General features: G+C 36.8%; 1 protein-coding gene across 1 annotated transcript; it reads right to left on the bottom strand.

Moving 5' to 3' along the window:
• Positions 1 to 2696: 2696 nt before the first annotated feature.
• MSTN (myostatin) lies at positions 2697 to 12432 on the bottom strand. Its single transcript, XM_075178587.1, has 3 exons — positions 12069 to 12432; positions 6123 to 6490; positions 2697 to 3107 (listed from the first exon to the last, which is right to left on the bottom strand). The coding sequence occupies exons 1-3, from the start codon at positions 12430 to 12432 to the stop codon at positions 2727 to 2729; spliced, it is 1113 nt and encodes a 370-aa protein (XP_075034688.1). The 3' UTR covers positions 2697 to 2726.
• Positions 12433 to 20064: the final 7632 nt, after the last annotated feature.

Below are 20064 nucleotides of genomic sequence, written 5' to 3' on the forward strand. Positions count from 1 at the left end.
CACAGAAGTCATTAATTTCTGCATTGAATATGTGGAATGTATTGAACAGTAACTTAGCAAGTTTGATTTGAAAAATCACAAAAAATGAACACAATGATTTTTCTACACATGATATTGACTGAAAACCACTGACACAAGTGAGAAAAAAATAGCTTTTATGCAGGTACTAAGCTTCCTCAATAATTTCAATAACCATTAATTTCAATAGGGTTTCTAGCACGTGCACTGAATGCAGAAAGCCACATTGAAATAAATAGCTATTAAAATAAATAGGAAAGCGAAGTACGTAAGTACGTAAATAGGCCCCCACCCCGTTAAAATCACAAGCAGGCAACAGTGCGTGCCACACCTGGTACCCACTAAAGTGGGAAAAAACAGAATGGGGTCCTCCTGTTATAGTGGAAATTAGCCCTATTCTCGATAGTGGATGTGGGTTCTCTCTGCTAATATGGAAACCAGTCCCAGGCTAGATAGCCTGGGTATAACCCCAGCACTCACAGACAAGTGATGCCAGGCCTTTCAGTGCAGGGCTGACAATCTTTGGGAGTGAGAGTCATGCTGTTTTTTGCAGCTCCCATTAGGCCCCAGCCCTGTGCTGAGCACCCTGATTCAACCGGGAGAACTCCATGCTGCTGTTTTCCCTGTTAACAGAGAGCATCAACCCAGGCTATCTAGCATTGGGTTGAGTTTGACTATAGCAATGAGAACTCATGGTCGTTGGCCCCCTTCTTTAGTGGGAACCAGTCTATTTCAATAGCCATTCATTTCAATGATGTTTCTGTAGTGGAAATGCAAGTGAATTGAACGGAAAAGTTTCCAGATTTTTAAAACATCACTATTGAAATTGATTTTTTAAATCAATCAAAATCACTTTGCAATTTGTTTGATTTGGGGTTAAAATTGCTAAATTACAGAGCTTGACAACATCAACATAATTAAATCAAGAATTCACTGATCAAATTGAACTGTTGTACAACATCAGTCTTTACTAGTTTGCCATCATAATCTAATTTGTGTTCGAAATTACAACAAGTCACAAAATAGAACAAAGTTAGCTTTTATTTTATTATAATACATTGCATATACAATAGTAATATAAAACAAGTAAAATAAAAAATAAATATACGCTTTGATGCTTTAAACATACTATAGCTTATTTTAGGAATAATCTTATATTGAAACAAATAATGCTTTCTCTAACCATTATCTTCCAGTAATGGTATAATATGTATGTCTGCTGCACATTACAATGCATGTAAATGGCCATAAGGCCATGCCCACAAGGCAGGGGATATAGGACAAATGCTTTTGTACAGATCACTGAACTTTTGAATTGTTAGTTAAAATTGGTGGTAATATGTCTCTTAGTGCTTGCAGTACTGAATTGGTTATGCCTACAATCACACTAATAATGGACAATATCACCAAAATACTATGCAAATCAATATAAGAATATAATGTACCTACAATTATGTGATGTGTTAAACCCAATCAACTACACTGGTGTTTAGAAGCTGCTTGGGTACATACAATTGGATCAATCAAATATATACATTTAATATGACTTGCTTGTCCTCTCAACTTCCCAAATATTTGTAGTTCCTGAAAGTTACTCTTAAAATTGTTAATTACAATGTAAATCATAATACCATATTTACTGTGGAGGGGAACTTAAAATGGAAACATAAAGTGGTCCAAGCTGCAACTTTTCCACAACATTCAACAATGATGATAGCATGTTGAATTCCTACATGGTCATTTACATAGATATTTGCAGCCAAATATATAAAAATACATAATTTTGAAATATTTTCGATGCTTTTGAGAGGTGTTTAATGTATTTTAAAGCATTGTTTTGTTTTGATTATGGCCTTCAAAAAATATTCTAAATGCATATCTTTATTCTTTATTTGCTTTTCAGAAAAGGCTTTATATGATGGGTGTTTTAATTATTGTCCCTCCACCTCATCAGCCAGGATGTAGTTTTTTGGCTTGGACCAGGTAATTTTAGACTTTACACAAATAAGACGCTTTTGTAACTAGTTAGGGTGTGGTTTAAAAATAAAACTATGAATGTTCTCTGTTTAACAATGAGAAAGAGTAGATGGAATATTGAATAAATGGAAAAGAATGCATTTTCCATGTAATTGAATGGTTTTACATAGGAGATGTTGCATTCAGTATGTTATATATAGTGGATTTAAGTCTGCTTTATTAGAATGTTCACATGGAACTTGACAATATGTTCATGTAATCAATTCTTAATATTTTTCTTCTAACAATTAGAAATGTTGAATGGATTTCAGTTAAACATTAACAGTAGAAACCTTGCATTCAAAATATGTATCATACCAGAGTATTATTTCCGAATTTTTCTTTATTTTAATTACAAAAGTAATCAAACTATGCAAAATATGGTTTGTAGCAAAAAATCAGTTACACTGCTTTTAATGGTCATGTTTTTCAAAAAATATTTTTATCATTGTCTATTCTAATTACATAATTATATAGGGCTCATTTAATTATCCTATGAGTTTTAGAACGTTATACGCTGAAAAATACATTGACATTGTCCCAAACCCAAATTTCCTGTTGTTTATACAAGACATTAGATTGCAACAGTGACATATTGCTCCTCAGCGTAATGTACAGAGTGTCACAGTTTATGAAATTAAAAAGGATGAAGAAAGGGCTCCAACTTTTAAGATATTAAAACAATGGAATGCTCATGAACACCCACAGCGATCTACCACCATTGCTGGAATTTTGCCATAGATAATTTGTTCATTTTCATTGAAATATAACATATTGATTGGGGACATTTTAGTTGGAGTACAGCAGGGCCCTGCAGAGCCTCGTGGGTTTGCTTGTTGAACAAGATGAGTGTGAGGATATTTTTGCAGAAATACAATTCCACATTCTCCAGAGCAGTAATTGGCTTTATATCTTTTTGGCGCAATAATCCAGTCCCATCCAAACGCTTCAAAATCCACAGTCAGTGGATACCGACAACAGCGAGATTCTGTTGAATATTCATCACAATCCAGACCAAAATCTCTACGGGATCGTTTTGGAGTGTCCATAACCTTGACCTCTATAAATGGATTCTGGTAGCAAAAAGTAATAATGTATTAGAATATAGCAAACAACTGATATTATATTCAGTACAGCTTAAAAACCTATAATATACTGTATATCCTTATATATGATGCCTAATTATAATTTGATTTACATCATCACTTCATTATTCATTGGAAGCACCTTTGTCTTACAATATAAAGTATTCTCCCCTACAGAAGAGCTTAAGGTCAGAAAATATTTATCATAAGAATTAGTCTATAATATAATGGGAAATGTGTCCTTATCTTTGGTACATTATGACTTTTAGAACATGTCAAATATAATTGTTGCTTGTATTGGTATCTTTAGACTAGAAAACCACATCGTAAGTGCTGAGGATTCAGGGTTTTGGTAAGTGTACCAATTCATTATTCTGTATATGCATGTGTGTGTGTGTATGTATGTATGTATGTATGTATGTGTATATATATATATATATATATATATATATACATATATCTATAATATAAATGCCTAGTGGCGTGTGTTAGTCTGTCTGTATGTGTGTGGAAAAAAAAACTGCAGTGCCACCTGCTGAGCGGAGTTATACACTGACCTACTAAATTCTTAGTGTGTGTGGAAAAAAAACTCAGAAAGGGCTGAAATTTGGTATACTAAGATGTTTTTAATCTGTTCATTTAATTTGTTAATTGTTAAAAGTGTTTATAAAGATTTTAAAAAAATATATATATATTTCTTGAAGTAGAAGTGAATTTCTTGAAGTAGAAGTGACAGTTGGGAGTGGTTGGTGGTTGCCAGGCGTGACAGTTAGGAGTGGTTGGTGGTTGCTGGGGGTGACAGTGGGGAGTGGTTGGTGGTTGCCAGGGGTGACAGAGCGAGAGGAGTGTGATACTCAGGACCGCTGAGAGAGATCCCTGTGTCTGGATAGACATCTGGATAGATGTGGCGATGAAAATGAAGGATGAGGTGATGGAGAAGAATGATGAGGTGGTAACATGTGGACAAAACCACGTTAAAAAAGGGCGCTTGCGTCGGGAAGTAACGCTCTTCCCCTGAGGAGGCCTGGGCTAGGCCCAATTGCATGAAGAGAACCTTTTTAACCCCTTAAGTAGCTTGATTTGACTAGAATGCATGAGTATCATGCACTGGTTAACTTGTGTATATATATTGTAACAAAGGGAGGCATTTATCTGACAAGATGTAGAGAAAGCATACAAGCAGAATAAAACATTGGCGCAGTTATGCACCTAGATTGAGGTTAAACCAGGTAAAGACTTATGTATAGTTTAAAGATTGGTTAACTTACATGATTTGAAAGCTCCTTCCTCTCAGCAAGCAGACAGGGTCTGTCTGTTAGTGCAAACAGAGCCAGTGATGGGCGTTTCCTCTTAAAGAGAAGGTGGGTGTGTCACCTGCCCATCAAGCTAAGGCTGGGGGAGGAGTATCATGTATAAAAGCTTGATTGTTTCATTTGTTCACTGAGACCAACGCTGGGGAAGCTGGCTGGTCTGGAGAGAGCTGGTCTATGTCTAGCTAGTGTTTAGGGTCTCCATAATTGTTGTGAAATTTATACGGTGTAGCGGCTCTTGCCACAAGTGGTGCCACAATAAATATATATATATATATATATATATATATATATATATATATATATATATGTATGTATATAAATATATATATATATATATATATATATATAAATATACATACACACATACATATACGTATACGACTCGACTCAGAAGCCTATTTTACAGGAACAAAATGCAGGTGGTCCAGTGACCCAGCCCAAGGTAGTGGGATGGGACCGGGGGACTGATGCCCCCCTGCCCCCCAGTCCCAGCCTGCCCCTGTATGTATATGTTTATATATACATAAATATATATATATATATATATATATATATATATATATATGCATATATACAGGGAAGGGCTGGCAATATATATATATATATATATATATATATATATATATATATATATATATAAATCTCGCATGACTTTTAAATGGAAATGAGACCTATTTAAGAGGCAGCATCCTTATCATTCTTCTTTTGGTGGCTGTTAGGTATAGGTGGCACTGGACTATGCATTGAAACCAAGTGAGTTTGTATGGTTTTGAATATTCCTATATGTTTTATGTATTTGATCTCCATACAAAAACATTTATGTATATTTATTCCAAGTTAAGGTCTATCATATACACTCTTAGTAGAAATGTTATCATTTTAAAATGACAGTAGGATAAGTGGGGGTATGGCATTTACACCCTCACTGGGTGTTCCTGAATTTTGAATGTAAGCATTTTATTTTCTGAAGTGCAGTATATTTGTAAAAGATGTGACTGGAATGCTTTTAACCTATGGTAACCTTGAATACTATTCGATCCTTAGTTCTTTGTAATGTACTATATTAGCCTCTACCACATCTGATGGGAGGCTATTCCACTTACCCACTACCCTTTCTGTGAAGCTATTTTTCCTCCAATTTCCTCTGAACCTACTTCCCTCCAGTTTCAATGCATGCCCTCCTGTTCTAACACTTCTCTTCCTTTTGAAGAATGTTTCCCTCCTGTTCCTTGTTCAAACGCTTGATATATTCGCAAGTTTCTATCATGTCCACTCTTTCTCTTCACTGCTCGAAACTATACAAATTAAGATATTTTAGTCTTTCTGGGTAAGTTTTGTGATGTAGACCATGCAGCATTTTAGTTGTCCTTCTAAAAAGAGCTTGTTGCTACAAATGAAATCCTAGCAAGCAAGTTTTCACTATTATTAACTTAATGTGCACCAGGTTAATTATCCAAAGCAGGTCAAAGAATGATTTCCTTGGCAACCACTGTCCAAGCTAATAAAAGGTAGTGTATGATATTCTTTAAGAAATATGTACATGTTGTGTATACGCTAACATGCCTTGTCAGTAAGTTTTTCACTGTATAGTGCTTTTTTTACTTAGGTGTACAATACATTTAATTGTTACTATTTAACCCCTATTTTGTCAATTTTATTTAAACTGAGAAAATGTTCCTACATTACCTACCAGCCCATCCTCATTTGAACCACGGTGACCTACTGGAATATCACATCCATTTTCATCAGAAGCTTTGATTTCAATGCCAATGTTGGATTCAGGTTGTTTTAGCCAATTTTGCAGTGCAGTTTTCACATCAAGGCTTTTCCAGACACCAGGCCCAGGGTTCATCTCCAGTTTAAGTGCTCGAATTCCTGTAGACCTTGTGCCGTCATTTAAAGACTTTGGGAGTCTGAAGGTCTGAACAAAAACTGTGGTACGTTTTTGGACAGGTTTCAGATATATCCATAGTTGAGCCTTTGCTATTTTATTGTATTGCATTATTGAGTTGAATTTAAAAAAGCAGCATTTTTGTTTTTCTGTTGTTGAAAGATCAGCTGTGAAAAGAAACAGTAAACGTTGCTTACTGGCACACATTATTGACAGGATAAATAGATGTGATTAATGTCAGTAATTTACTGTGCAATTCTTTAACTAACTAAATGTAGGTTGATCTAAATTTACTATATAGTTTCAATAAACTGTATGCCCAGCCTCTTCCTTGCTCACCTATATCTGGGCTGACATCGCTATTGCACAGTTAGGGGTGGTTTCCAGCTGTCTAGAAATCCCCTAAGCTTGAATCCCACACCTCCTTATACTATCCACACCATGGGACAGGCATGGTAAGGCAGCACGCAACCACATTGAAGACTGGGCCCCCACCACTTCCTGAGAGAGAAAAACATTTCTTCTAATGCAGAGAACAGTTGGAGTACCGCAAGACTCAGTGCTAGGTCCTCTGCTGTTCTCTATCTATACCGCATCTCTTGGAAATCTAATAAGCTCATTTGGATTTTAGTATCATATCTATGCGGATGATACCCAAATTTATCTATCCTCTCCTGATCTCTCGACATCTGTGTTGTCACGTGTAACTGACTGTCTTTCTGCCATTTCATCTTGGATGTCCTCTCACCAACTCAAACTTAATCTTTCTAAAACAGAGTTAATAATATTCCCACCCACCAACAACAGCATACCTGACATTTCTATCTCTGTTGAGAACATGACCATAAATCCCACCCCACAAGCTTACTGCCTAGGTGTAATCCTTGACTCACACCTATCCTTTGTTCCCCACATTGTCTCTATATCTAAATCATGTTAGATATGTCTAAAAAACATTTCCAGAATTCACACATTTCTCACACAAGACACTGCAAAAACCTTAATTCATGCACTTATCATCTCACGCATTGACTATTGCAATTCCCTCCTTACTGGTCTTCCCCAAAACAGACTCAAATCCCTACAATCTATTTTGCACGCTGCGGAAAGACTGATTTTCCTTGCAAATCGTTATTCCTCTGTTGAATCACTCTGTATGTCTCTATACTGGTTGCCTGTTTTCTTCCGAATCCAATATAAAATACTTTTACTAACCTACAAGGCCATCAACAAAGCTGCACCAACATACATCTCCTCTCTTGTCTCAAAATATCTCCCAACTCAGCAAATCCGTTCTGCACAAGATGTGCATCTCTCATCCACCCTCATTACATCCTCCCATTCCCGTCTACAGGACTTTTTTTTGGGCTGAACCCACTCTATGGAATTCTATCCCTTGCACAATAAGACTCTCCTCTGGTCTACAAACTTTCAAGCATTCTCTGAAAAATCACCTCTTCAGACAAGCTTATAATATTCCTCAAATACCCTCTTAACCTCTACATTACCCTATTATCACCCGTTACACAATTTCCCACAAGACAACTACCCCCTGACCAACTTTGTTGTGTGACAGGATCATTTAGCTTATGAGTCACTTTTACCTTTGCAGTCTGGCAGAGCCGAAATGCAAACTGTAGACTTAACCTCATGTGTCAAACTCCCATTGTCCCATAGATTGTAAGCTTGTGAACAGGGCCTTCTCACCTCTTTGTCTGTTTTACCCAATTTGTTTATTAGTTTACTATGTTTGTCCCCAATTGTAAAGCGCTATGGAATATGTTGGCGCTATATAAATAAATGATGATGATGATGATAAACTGGTTCCTGGTCACTGCATAGTCAAGACCATGGGCTAGATTTACTAAGCTGTGGGTTTGAAAAAGTGGGGATGTTGCCTATAGCAACCAATCAGATTCTAGCTGTCATTTTGTAGAATGTACTAAATAAATGATAGCTAGAATCTGATTGGTTGCTATAGGCAACATCCCCACTTTTTCAAACCCGCAGCTTAGTAAATCTAGCCCCATCTGTCACATGTGACCATGTGTGACCATTCGTAAGGCACCTCTTGCAGCTAGACAGAGCACATAGATTGTTACAATGTATCAGTAAGCAGCTTGCTAAAATGTCAGGAGCTTAGAGTGTAATAGGAGAGTAGACTGCTCTAAAATCATTTTCCTACTGCCCAGCTTCTGTTAGAGGTAGGTTTGTTTGCCCCTGCTCTCTCTCCTGTGTGTGTGCATATGTATGTATATGCATGTATATATATGTATATATGTGCATATCTCTCTGTGAGTGTGTATGTGTGAGAACATATATTTCCTGTATGTGTGTATGTATATTTGTGCATATTCCTCTCCCCATTGTGTATGTGTGCATATTACTCTCCCTTTGTATGTTTCTGTTCCTTTTTGTTCCTCTTTGTGTGTTTGTGTGTATCTGGTTCTGACTTGTGTGTGTCTGTTTATGTGCTCCAATCACTCCTGATATCAGCATCTGTCAAGGCACAGATTAAAATATTTAAAAGAACCCAAATAACTATATTCATTTTTTACCACAATTAAAAATGGTGGCAACCAAACAGTTACTGTGCCTGAAACCATCCCCTAGAAATCCTGCTTTTGCCCCAAATAACAATGCGATATTAGCTCTGCTAAGAGTTCTCAACGCAAATGAGATTTTAGCGGTCATGTAGTCATATTTATAACCAGGTAATTTTCCATTCTCTGTGTTCAGGGGAACAGAATACGTATAGTGTATGATAACAGCTGAAGTCCAGTTTTGAGATCCAGAGTTCAGTTGGTCAAATTATTGTTTGCATCCCGTAGTGTTTCCATGTTTTCACATGTTTAACTCACATATATATTATAAAAATCATTTGACTTTATAATTGAATTGACCAAGAAAAGTGAGGCCAATGTTTTTGTGAAGCCACCATATGTGTTTTTCTCTTGTGTATTGTCTTCAAAAGTCATATAGCAAAGATGTTAACAGGTTTTAAAAGATAAACATGTTAATACTCTTAAGGTAAGCCATCATAAAAACAGTGATATTGTATTTAACTGGTACTGGGTGTTTTAAAATGACTTGTTTTTTAAAATGTTATTCTTTTTTTTTGTATTATTAAGATCTGTTCTTTTTTATTTTAAGGCTCTCACTCCACACCAGAACTTAAGTGTTTGGATGCAACCCACCATGAGTCTAATTTTATTTTTCTGTTTTCTTAACATTGTTGCCCACCTGGCTAATTTAACTAGAGATTGACAGAGAATGATAGCTGCTGCCACTGATCATATGACCATCCATCTAGCCCCATGTAGCCAGATACCCACTGACTCCTTCCTCTGAAACTTGACTTGATGATATAGTGTACCTCACAGTTCCCAAACATATAGTGGTATTCCAATGCAAATTCTAGTGTCCTTGCAAGATGCTTGCACACTTAAAGGATGCATGCTGTTCCTGAAACTCAAACATGTCAAATTTACAGATATAATGTTACAAGATATAATTGTTACAGTAAAACTTACACAAGTATTTTAATGATATCTGCTCTGTGCATATTTATGAGTTTTATTACTGTATGTATTTATTTGTAGCTGTATAGTAAGTCAAGCAATGTGCTAATTTGTATGGTTCCTCTATACACTTAATTTTTTAAAAAATGTGAGGGAATGCATATAACACCCCAAATATGCATTCGCTCCCATTTTTTTTGGGGTGGGGGGGGGGGGGGTGGGGAAATGACTACACTCTCTGGTTATCCTTCTTTGTTTTATTATTTTTTCTGACTATAGACATTAGATACAGTGTTTACTGTCTCCCCTTGGATCTCGGACGAATATGCAGATGTGCCCTATTCACATGTATATCCGGTACACATATAACTAAACATCTGGCTACATTGGGTTACCTATGCCTAACTACTACACTATCAGGCACCCTTTCCTTCTCCACTATCTATATCACTGGACCTATCACCCGGCTCTTTGATGGATGGTAGCTGCCTATATATAAGGAAGTGTTTGAATATGTACATCCCGCAAACTTTTGATTTTAGCATTGCAATAGTGGGTTGAGCACCATTGTGTTACTATTGCATTTTCTAAGTGTGCATTCATATTTAGTTATTTAAAATGTGGTTGATATGTGGAAAATGCTACATTTTACATTAGGAGTTAAAAGGATATCATACCAACGAGCCTATGTTTGCTTGAGCCTGCATATTTACTGTTGTATACAGTAACACTTGAATGCACATTTATCCCCTTTTCCCTATGACACATTTTGCCTATTTAGCATGGGTGGAGGGAAGGAGGTTAGCAACATAAGTGCAAGTGTGATATAATTGATGGCAACCAGCTACTAATTAGCTTTGATCTGTCTTATACAGTTGACTAGTGACAAAGTACGTGTTAACAAATAATTGTCTATGTTTATTTAGCATTTTTCTAAAATTACAGCCTCCAAGTACTTGTACACTGCAGTCTACACAAAATGTATCTCTTTCGGCAAAACAACAAAAGAGAGTAAATCTGACAATGACTGAACTTGAGCTTATGTCTTCTGTATCACTGTCTGATTCCCTAGTTCCCTGTTTATCACTTGATTTCATTTGAATTGAATTGTCAGTTACTATATTTATGTTAAAAATTTAGAATATTTTAACAATACACAGTAAGTTAAACTGCTAGCATATATTGTGTAGTTTCAAATCCTGAAGTAAAGCTGCTTGTTTTAACTGCAGTTTGTACATTTAACTGCAATATATCTTGAATGTTTAATGCTTTACTAAACACACTATAAAATAACAGCAGGATGCTATATACATCTCTATTTTTTGTTTTGTTGTTTTATTTCTATTAAGTGATCTCACTAGTCTAATTAGCACTTAGATAATATAAATATCTGACAATTAAAGAGGTGGTTATGATGACCTGATTCCACAAATATTTGTGCAAAAGAGAATATTAGGTATATCAGTCAGCTTGTTAGTATTGTCAGACTATGACATTGTGCTATATAGAGAGTAGATGAGATATTTCTAGAGAAAATAAATGTAATATGTGCAATTAGTTACATGTCAAGTTCATTGTATTATGGTAATGATTCCCTGGATTGTTTGACATATGTTACAACTGGTATGCAAGGCTGCTTGCAGTGATCATGCAATAGATTTACGTTATAAGTTACACTTTAGGAAATCAGCCTGAAATAACACTTGGTAATATCTGAGACTTGCAATCATCCTTTTCACATAATGTATATTTTTCAACCCATTCCTACCACCACAACATTATATTTTCTTCTTCCACGTATATATTGAATGTAAACCTTAATTAAAAAGTTTTCATTAAAACTGTATATTGGAGAAGAACATGTATGAATATATGCAAGGATAATTTATATGTTAAATATGTACCTTCATTCATTTACCAAATGAACCAACTGCTTTGGATCTCTAAAAATAGCATGCAACTTAAATATCCAACTCCCTACTGTCTATCTAAATGTTTACCCAAGTATTTTAGTGCTTGATTTTCTGTTTGCATTTAGAGCTTGATCTTCATCAGCTTCATGTAATGCAATCCACAAAAAACTATTTTCAAGACTTTACAAAACATAAAGTGTTAGAAATAGAAGTCTGATTCCATACTGTTGAAAAAAAAAACCACTAGGCTTTTCTAATGAATAAAAGAGCTGGAAGTGTTTTTGTTAGTGTTACTGCTATTCTTTACTTACACTCTGTGGGCATGGTGATAATGGTTTCAGTGGTGGCATGATAATCATCTTCTTCCAAAGATCCCTCACTGCTGTCATCACTCTGGACATCATACTGATCAATCAGTTCTTCTAACGGTGGAGCTTTAGGCAAAAGGTGTTTTATTGCATCCTTGCTGATGTTAGGTGCCTGCTCCAGTCGAAGTTTGCTAAGTATCTGGATTTTTATAGCTTCTAATCTTGAAGATTTGCTGTTTTGCCTCCAGGTACATGCACTGCACAGAATATCCTTATCAGTTGCTTGATTGTTGTTGTTCAAATCCACTGGGGAAAGTATTACCAGAATACACAGGTAAATATAACTACAAGCACGTACCTTTATCATGTTCTCATTAAATCAAACTTTGTATTTTGTTTTCTTTTTCTCTTGTATACCTTTTCAGCGGATGTAGAATGGAAAGCAAACAGTTCTAGCAAAAATAAGAACTCAGCAAAAATCTGCAATGATAAATCATCTATTACTTAGGTGTACTTTTATACTCCAACTTGGGTTACGCTTGTGTCATTAGAGCCAGCGATTGGCTGCCACACAGACAATGAATCTAACTGGCAGCAGTTAGATCCTTGCTGTCAGAAGAAGGATATTTATTACACCATAGTGATTTCATCATTGTGAACAGAGAAATGAAAGATTTTTTAAGGAAACAATTGTGTTCTCATTCTAAGACAAATGAATAATGAATAAAAGAAAACATGTATACATTTATATTTACAATCAATTTGATATGCTGCAGCTACTAGCCATCCATCATTATTGTAATCACAAATTAGAGCCCAACAAGAGCATCTAACCCTAATTTTACTCTTTTGGCATCCACAAAAGCTAATATATATATATATATATATATATATATATATATATATATATATATATATGTATATATATATATATATATATATATATATATATATATATATATATGTAATCAGTTCTAAATAGTACTATTTCAAGTTCTTTTTGCACATTACTGCCATTGAGAATTTTTTGTGTCCCACTTAATGCTAAACAATAGAATAACCATACATATAGGACCTCATTTAGAGTTGGACTCAAAGTCTGTTTTAGGCACATCTAACCAAAAAACACTAACACTTGCAACAGCTTGCAACTCGAGAGAATGGGAGGAATGCGGAATTGTGAAGACGTGACCATGTAAATACATTCTAGTCGCAGTGAGGCGCATACACAACACACGTCAAAACAGGGCTAAAGCTGTGCGGCAGGAATTAGGTGGCGCAAGCTTTAGCTAGCTGCAGGAACTGCTCGCAGCTCTATGGGGCATTAAGAGTGGGACACAAATGGGGTTGCTTGCCACTCGTAGTACCCTACTAAGCTGCGGCACACTTCCACTCCTACACTTCTTAAGCGGACTTTGCGTCCGACTCTAAATGAGGTCCATAATGTATATGTTAGCTAGTTATGTTAATTCAAATGTCTATTAAATCTATGGAGTTTGGCATGTTTTGTAACTTGTGTTGTCCCATTCTATAATAGGTGACTTGTAGATCAGTTTATCTTCCAAGAATAGAAACAATTACAAGCCATAGAGAAAGATTTAAAATATTTTTATTTGATCAGTGAGCATTAAAGCACGAATGAAAATGTCTTTTGCACAGTTAATATAAGAAATAAAGGGCAGGCAGCAAACTAAGGTCTATAAAGTATATCATATTTCATAGTTTAATTCTGCATTAATTAGAAATAATATTTTTTTTAGATCAATTAAATAAAATATGATCAAATAAAAAGCAAACACTCCCAAATACCATTTTAATGTTATGTATAATACGAGTCTTCACCAGAACAAAAGGCAAATGCAATATAAACTCTGTCCTAAAAGCAGTCCTGTATGAAGGTGCAACAAGATACCTAAGTTTAGCTTTGGGTGTAATTAAATACCTATAAAGATTTACTTTTCTAGTACATGGTAGTAAAAGCCCTTACCTCATGATCTTCCCATGTCTAGAAATGGGGCAGCAAGAGATGACATTTTACAGTTGTAGAAGGTGAATGACTGTGTAAACTTTCCAAAGCCAGCATACAAACTAGTATTCACATTACCAGTTATACAAAACCACTATATATTTTCCCCCGGTTCTTAGTGCAGTCAAGAATCCTTTCTGTCTATAAATTATTTTTGCTCCAGTTTCCCCATTCCTGCAAATGAGTTTCATATCGGCTTTGGCAACCTCAAACAAGGCCCGCCAGTGCAGGAGGAATGAGCATTTGCTTTACACACCTTGAAATGTTGCATTAATGAAGTTCCGGTGAGTACAACTATACTTTAAATTAGGTCACCTGACTCCACCCAGGCTACTCCTTAAGCTGCCTTCTAGACATGTCTTGTAATATAATGGATATTGCTTGCAGTACAAGAGTAAGTGATAAATTTGACATTATTTAGGTTGAGAACATCTAACATGGTTTGAAATTACTATTGTGAAAAGCTGTTTGTGCTAATAGTTAAGTAGAAGACACAATACCAATATCACTGAAGAGGACTCTCTTCAAATTCAGATATTGGAAGCGGTTTCTAAGCCAGTAAAATTAAGAAAGAATTTGTATTTACAAAATAGACAATATGAGTCTCTTATGCCTACTTGAATTAAATAGAAATCATAGTTATACTTTAACTAATCTCTATTCTACTGACTATTTATGGCTTATTTACACCCATGAACAGTTGATTCACTTTTTAGATGCTATCTAACACCTAAGAATTGCGTTAAGAATAAGATGAATTGTTTCCTATGGTCTCATATCCATAAATGTTAACATTATCTTTAAAATATTGCAGCATGACCTATTTCTCATGCGTTTGCGATTCTATTGTACTGGTAGCATGTTTACACTTGCAACCAGTACAATAGAATGTATTGGTAAAAGCACAAAATATGTAAAAACTATCACATAAACACATCTAAAGTGCACTTAAATTTTTAATAATTGTTCCAATTTTATGTATCATAAGCCCCTAATATCTTATAAATAGTCTATTTACTATGTATTCCTCTCCAGATTATGGTAAAATATATACTATTTTAACATTTCACATATTTATAATTAACATATGATTCAACATTGTACTTTACTCAAAATATTCAAAAAAAATTATACTGTATATTCTTCATAAATCTAAAATAGAATTGTTGGTTTAAATTTTCTTAGCTAAAGATGTATCAAGCAGGTCATTGTTGGTTATAACACAAAGACTATAGAAAAAGTGATATTTTGTTATCTAGAATTGTATGTCTTCTACTATATATCCTCCACAAGCAATGTTAGGCAAAGCTAGTCTTTAATGTAAACTATTAATGTGGACTACATGCCCTCTGCTGGCTCCCACTGCAACTACATCTGAGAATGTCTAACTTTTAGGAAGTTCGGAAACCTGCTTTTGCTAAGAAATTTGAATTCCTACTACCAGTTATGAGAAAGCATCAAACAATTAAATTACCCTATATATCTTTCTTGCTTTTTACCCTTCGTTAATCAATAAATTCTACTTCTAAAATGCACAATCATGAAAGACAAGGACATTAATTGAAAATACCTTTATGAACATACAGCCCTCTAAATCCTTTTTAACTTTTGCATTCCAGCTTGACAAATATGCAATATGATGTAGCACTTATATATGTACCATATTTCCCCAAGTATAAGATGCACCCATGTATAAGACGCACCTTCATTTTGGGGCCCAAAATGAAAAAAAAAGATGTATTACATAAAGTTATTGAATTCAAGTTTTATTTATCATAAATGCAATGTGCAGCAGGAGGAATCAAAAGGCTCTTTCTAATTTTTGTCACAGAGCACACTATGGAGGAGCCTGCAATTTGTCACAGAGCACACTATGGAGGAGCCTGCAATTTGTCACAGAGCACACTGTAGCTTGTAATTTGTGATTCACTAGAGCAGCTTACACATTCACACCAAAATGAGGCAGTGAGGTAATGAGGCAGTGAGGCAGTGAGGCAATAAGGCAATAAGGCAATGAGGCAATAAGCGCTACTGCACAGTCTTGCTGACAAGAGACAAGTCACGTAGACACGCCCCAAGCAGGGGCGGATCTAGACTTTATGTTTAGGGGGGGCGATTTTGCATAATCACGTCCCTCCTTTGCTCTGATTGGCTGGCCCACATTTAGCCCTGCCCCCGCTCGCGCTTAGCCCCGCCCCTCCCATTTTGATCGGCGGCTGGGACCTAGCTTTTTGCTGCTAGAGGGGGCGAGTGCCCCGATCGCTTACGCTATATATATGATGATGATAATTAAACAAAATTGTTAAAATGAATAAGCTAGGCTGCAGTCCAGTTATCAATCTCCAACAGTGTGCCATTATGTGCCATTATATGGGAAATTCTTTATTCCTTGTCACAAGTCTTGAGGTGCTCTACAATTTGTGCTCCTTCTACATTTTTATGCACTATTCTACTATTTTTCTTAAAATAGCAGCTGCATGGTGTATACCTGTCACGAGCCACAGCGGTGCCCCGAGCCGTCGCAACTCTCCATGTCCTCCTCACTGACATCCCGGCAGTCATTATGACATCCAGGACGTCACTTACCCTCTGTCTAGGCCGTTGCCAGAGCAATGGTCGAGATGCTCGTTTCTGGCGTGGGCAGCCAGTTGCGTGCGCCAATTAGTCAATCCACAATAGTGCAGCCTCCTGTGACTGATTAGGTGCCTGCTGCTGATTGGTCCATCTGTGTTTAAGACAGGGTGGGCTTAGTCTCCCTGCCGGTTATAGCATCAGTTCCTGGCCGCTTTCCTGGTCTTATCTTACTGTGCTTATTCCTGGATTGTTTTCTCTGTATGACCTTTGGCTTATGTTTCTGGACTTCTGATTATTTGCTCGTGACACTGACCTTTGCTTGTGACTCAGATAATCTCGTTTTCTGACGGCCCTGACTTTTTGCCTGAACTCGACTTCCCTGATTGCTCCTGCCCTTGGACCCTGGCTTGTTCCTGACCACGTTACCTGCTGTCATCACTTCTTATTTCCACGCTGCAACATTACTCATAAGTTTGCACTTTGTTGAGTTTAAGACCTGTGGGCATCTGTGTACTTGTGAGCATATTCAGCTCTACGGAAAGGCAGCTGCTATAGGTGAAGACCTCTGCTGCTAGTTCTGCAAACTTATGATAATAGCTGGTAGCCATAAAAACACCTTAAGCGTTTGTTATACACATCATTTATTATGACTCCATTACTCAGCTGCTTATTTTCGGGGCTTATTTTTAATCTTGATGTATCTGTATATTAGAGATAACCGATATTGTATCTCATTAGAACATAATGTGAAATACCTATCTGTAAGTGGGTTTGCAAAAAAAAAAATGATAAAAATTGCTATATTTATTTACGGACAAATCAATTTGCTAAACATCAAATCTATTAAAGGCAAATCAATAAATTTCCGACGTACAAATATTGCCCAAATTACTGCAATCGCAATTTCTCAGTGTCAATGTTACGACAACCAGTGTGGCATAAACTCATAGAACAGGTAGCAGCCGCCTTTCCCGTAGAGACTGCTTATGCTCACAGGTACTCAGATGCCCCCAGGTCTTAAACTCAAAGTAGTATAAGTTTATACTCACACGGCTGCACACAGGTACAGAAGATGACACACGGAACAGAGGCAGGCCAGCGATCTGCAGACCGGCCGGAGCACCTGAGGAGAAGTCAGGTATCAGCACGGTCAGGGTCACAGGCAACGGTTCATAATCCAGGGACAGGCAATAGGTCATACACAGGTAGTCAAAATCCAAGGTTCACACCAACAATAGAACAGGAGCAGGCTTGACACAGAAGGACTGAACTATAACTGGCAGGGTGGCTAAGCCCTCCCTGCCTTAAATACAACTATTAGCCAATAGGAGCACGGCATAGACATCAGCCACAGGTGACTGGATTAGCAAAACAGCTGGCCAAATTGCGCACGCACCCGGCTGGACCTAATGCCGGGACGCGGCGCTATCTATAACAGCGTCCCGACTGTTGCCTAGGCAACGGCTGGGACGACACCCGGAAGTGTCATCATAGTTACGGCCCGGAAGCACGCAAGAGAGGCGCGGCGGCTGAGCACGGTCGTTGCTTGTGACAGTTAAGTAAAGAGCAGTGGGAATCTATGAAATTCTGTTTTAGTAAACAGCTGTGGAAATTGCTAAAAGTGTTTTCACTAGTATTAAACATTAGAGATTGCTAAAAAACCAATGAGATAAGTGAGCTGCAAAAAATAAATAAACATTTTATGCATTTAAGGAGCATTCTCCATTCATTTCATGTACAGTATGTATTCATTTTAGGCTCTACTTACAAATCCCATAGTTCAAGTGGCAAAAAAAATGAAAAATCAAAGCAGCACACCTGCTCATTAATTCTGCCCGGCATCCAATCACAAGCTGTTTTCTATGCTCACTGTTTGTGATTGGATAAAATTGTGCTTCAAACTGACTCTCAGAGTTGAACAGGATGAAGTTGTTTTTGCCTTTGGAAGTAACTGTTCATTTTCCTAGTATACATGATTTAGTCACATTAAAATATTTCATTATGGTAATCATTGGGGCAGCACGCTGGCTTAGTGGTTAGCACTTCTGACTCAAAGCACTGGGGTCATGAGATCAATTTCCAACCATGTCCTTATCTGTGTAGAGTTTGTATGTTCTCCCCGTGTTTGCGTGGGTTTCCTCCGGGTGCTCCGGTTTCCTCCCACACTCCAAAAACATAAAAGTAGGTTAATTGACTGCTATCAAATTGACCCTAGTCTTTCTGTGTGTGTGTGTGTGTGTGCCTAGTTTACAATATAATTATTTTAAATTTGAATTCCCTTCTTTTACTTCAATACGGGGTATATTAAAAGGATTAGCAATTCTTTCTTTCTATGGGCAGACACAGGTGAGTAATTGCAGTTTGTTGATCATTTCAATAAAATTAATTCAGGGAAAAAAATTACAGTACAATATAGTAAAGGAGCCCTTAAAATTTGGATGTACAGGAATATGAAACCCCTATTGTTTACAAACTACAGTTTATACTTCATCATAAATGATAATATTTTATCACTCACCATTAAATCACTTCCTACCTCAGTTTTTGTGTTAAGCAAACTACCAGTGTCCTAACCATTCAAGAACAGGAATTAGCTACAGTGACTCACAATGTCCAGAAGCAAGGTTATCTGAAATGATTAATTAACAGGATAGGTAGGTAATTCAAAGTTGGAGAGCTTTCTTTATTGATCATCTTTCATTTTAAATGTCATCAGATGACATTGGCCAATTGTGACTACAGACAAAGTTATCTGCTATTGGGCAAAATCCAGGAACCTACAAATGCACAATTAATTGTGTAAAATTGCTTGTATTAATCTGAATTTAATTAACCATTTACATTAACATAGTGGTAAGCCATATAAGAGTAGACAGGATTGTGACAGCTGTATTGCCATACGTGGTACCCAAATCACTCGGACACGGTATTAGGGGCAAAATAGCAGGATGATTTATTCTGCAGAACAGTATTAAATACAGCACGGCCCCGTAACGATAGCAGGTCCAACAAATGAGGAAATCAGTTCAAATAAATCTAGTGAGATATGTTCCACAGTGCATCTCTGGCAGAGCATCACCTCTTGGCCAAAAGTTAGTCACACACGTCCAGCTCCCAGGGTAGCCTCTTTTATCACCTCCTAATCCCACTTTGGGATCTGCCTGTCCAGGGGAGTTGCAAAAGATCTCGATTGGTGGGCTGCTTACACTATCCAGCCCCCTCCCCTACCTCCCCAGGTGTCTTTCCTCAGGTGACCCCTGCTGGGTCAGGCTCCTGGCTGGCTGTAGAACTCATTAGTGGACAATAGGGAGCAAACAGAAATAACTATGATAGCTTAATTCACTTAACTCCTGAGTGTTCCCTGTGGAGGTGGAATTTAACCCCTGAAGTACTTTTCCA

This window comes from Mixophyes fleayi, chromosome 7, assembly GCF_038048845.1.
Source record: "Mixophyes fleayi isolate aMixFle1 chromosome 7, aMixFle1.hap1, whole genome shotgun sequence".
Lineage (NCBI taxonomy): Eukaryota > Metazoa > Chordata > Amphibia > Anura > Limnodynastidae > Mixophyes > Mixophyes fleayi.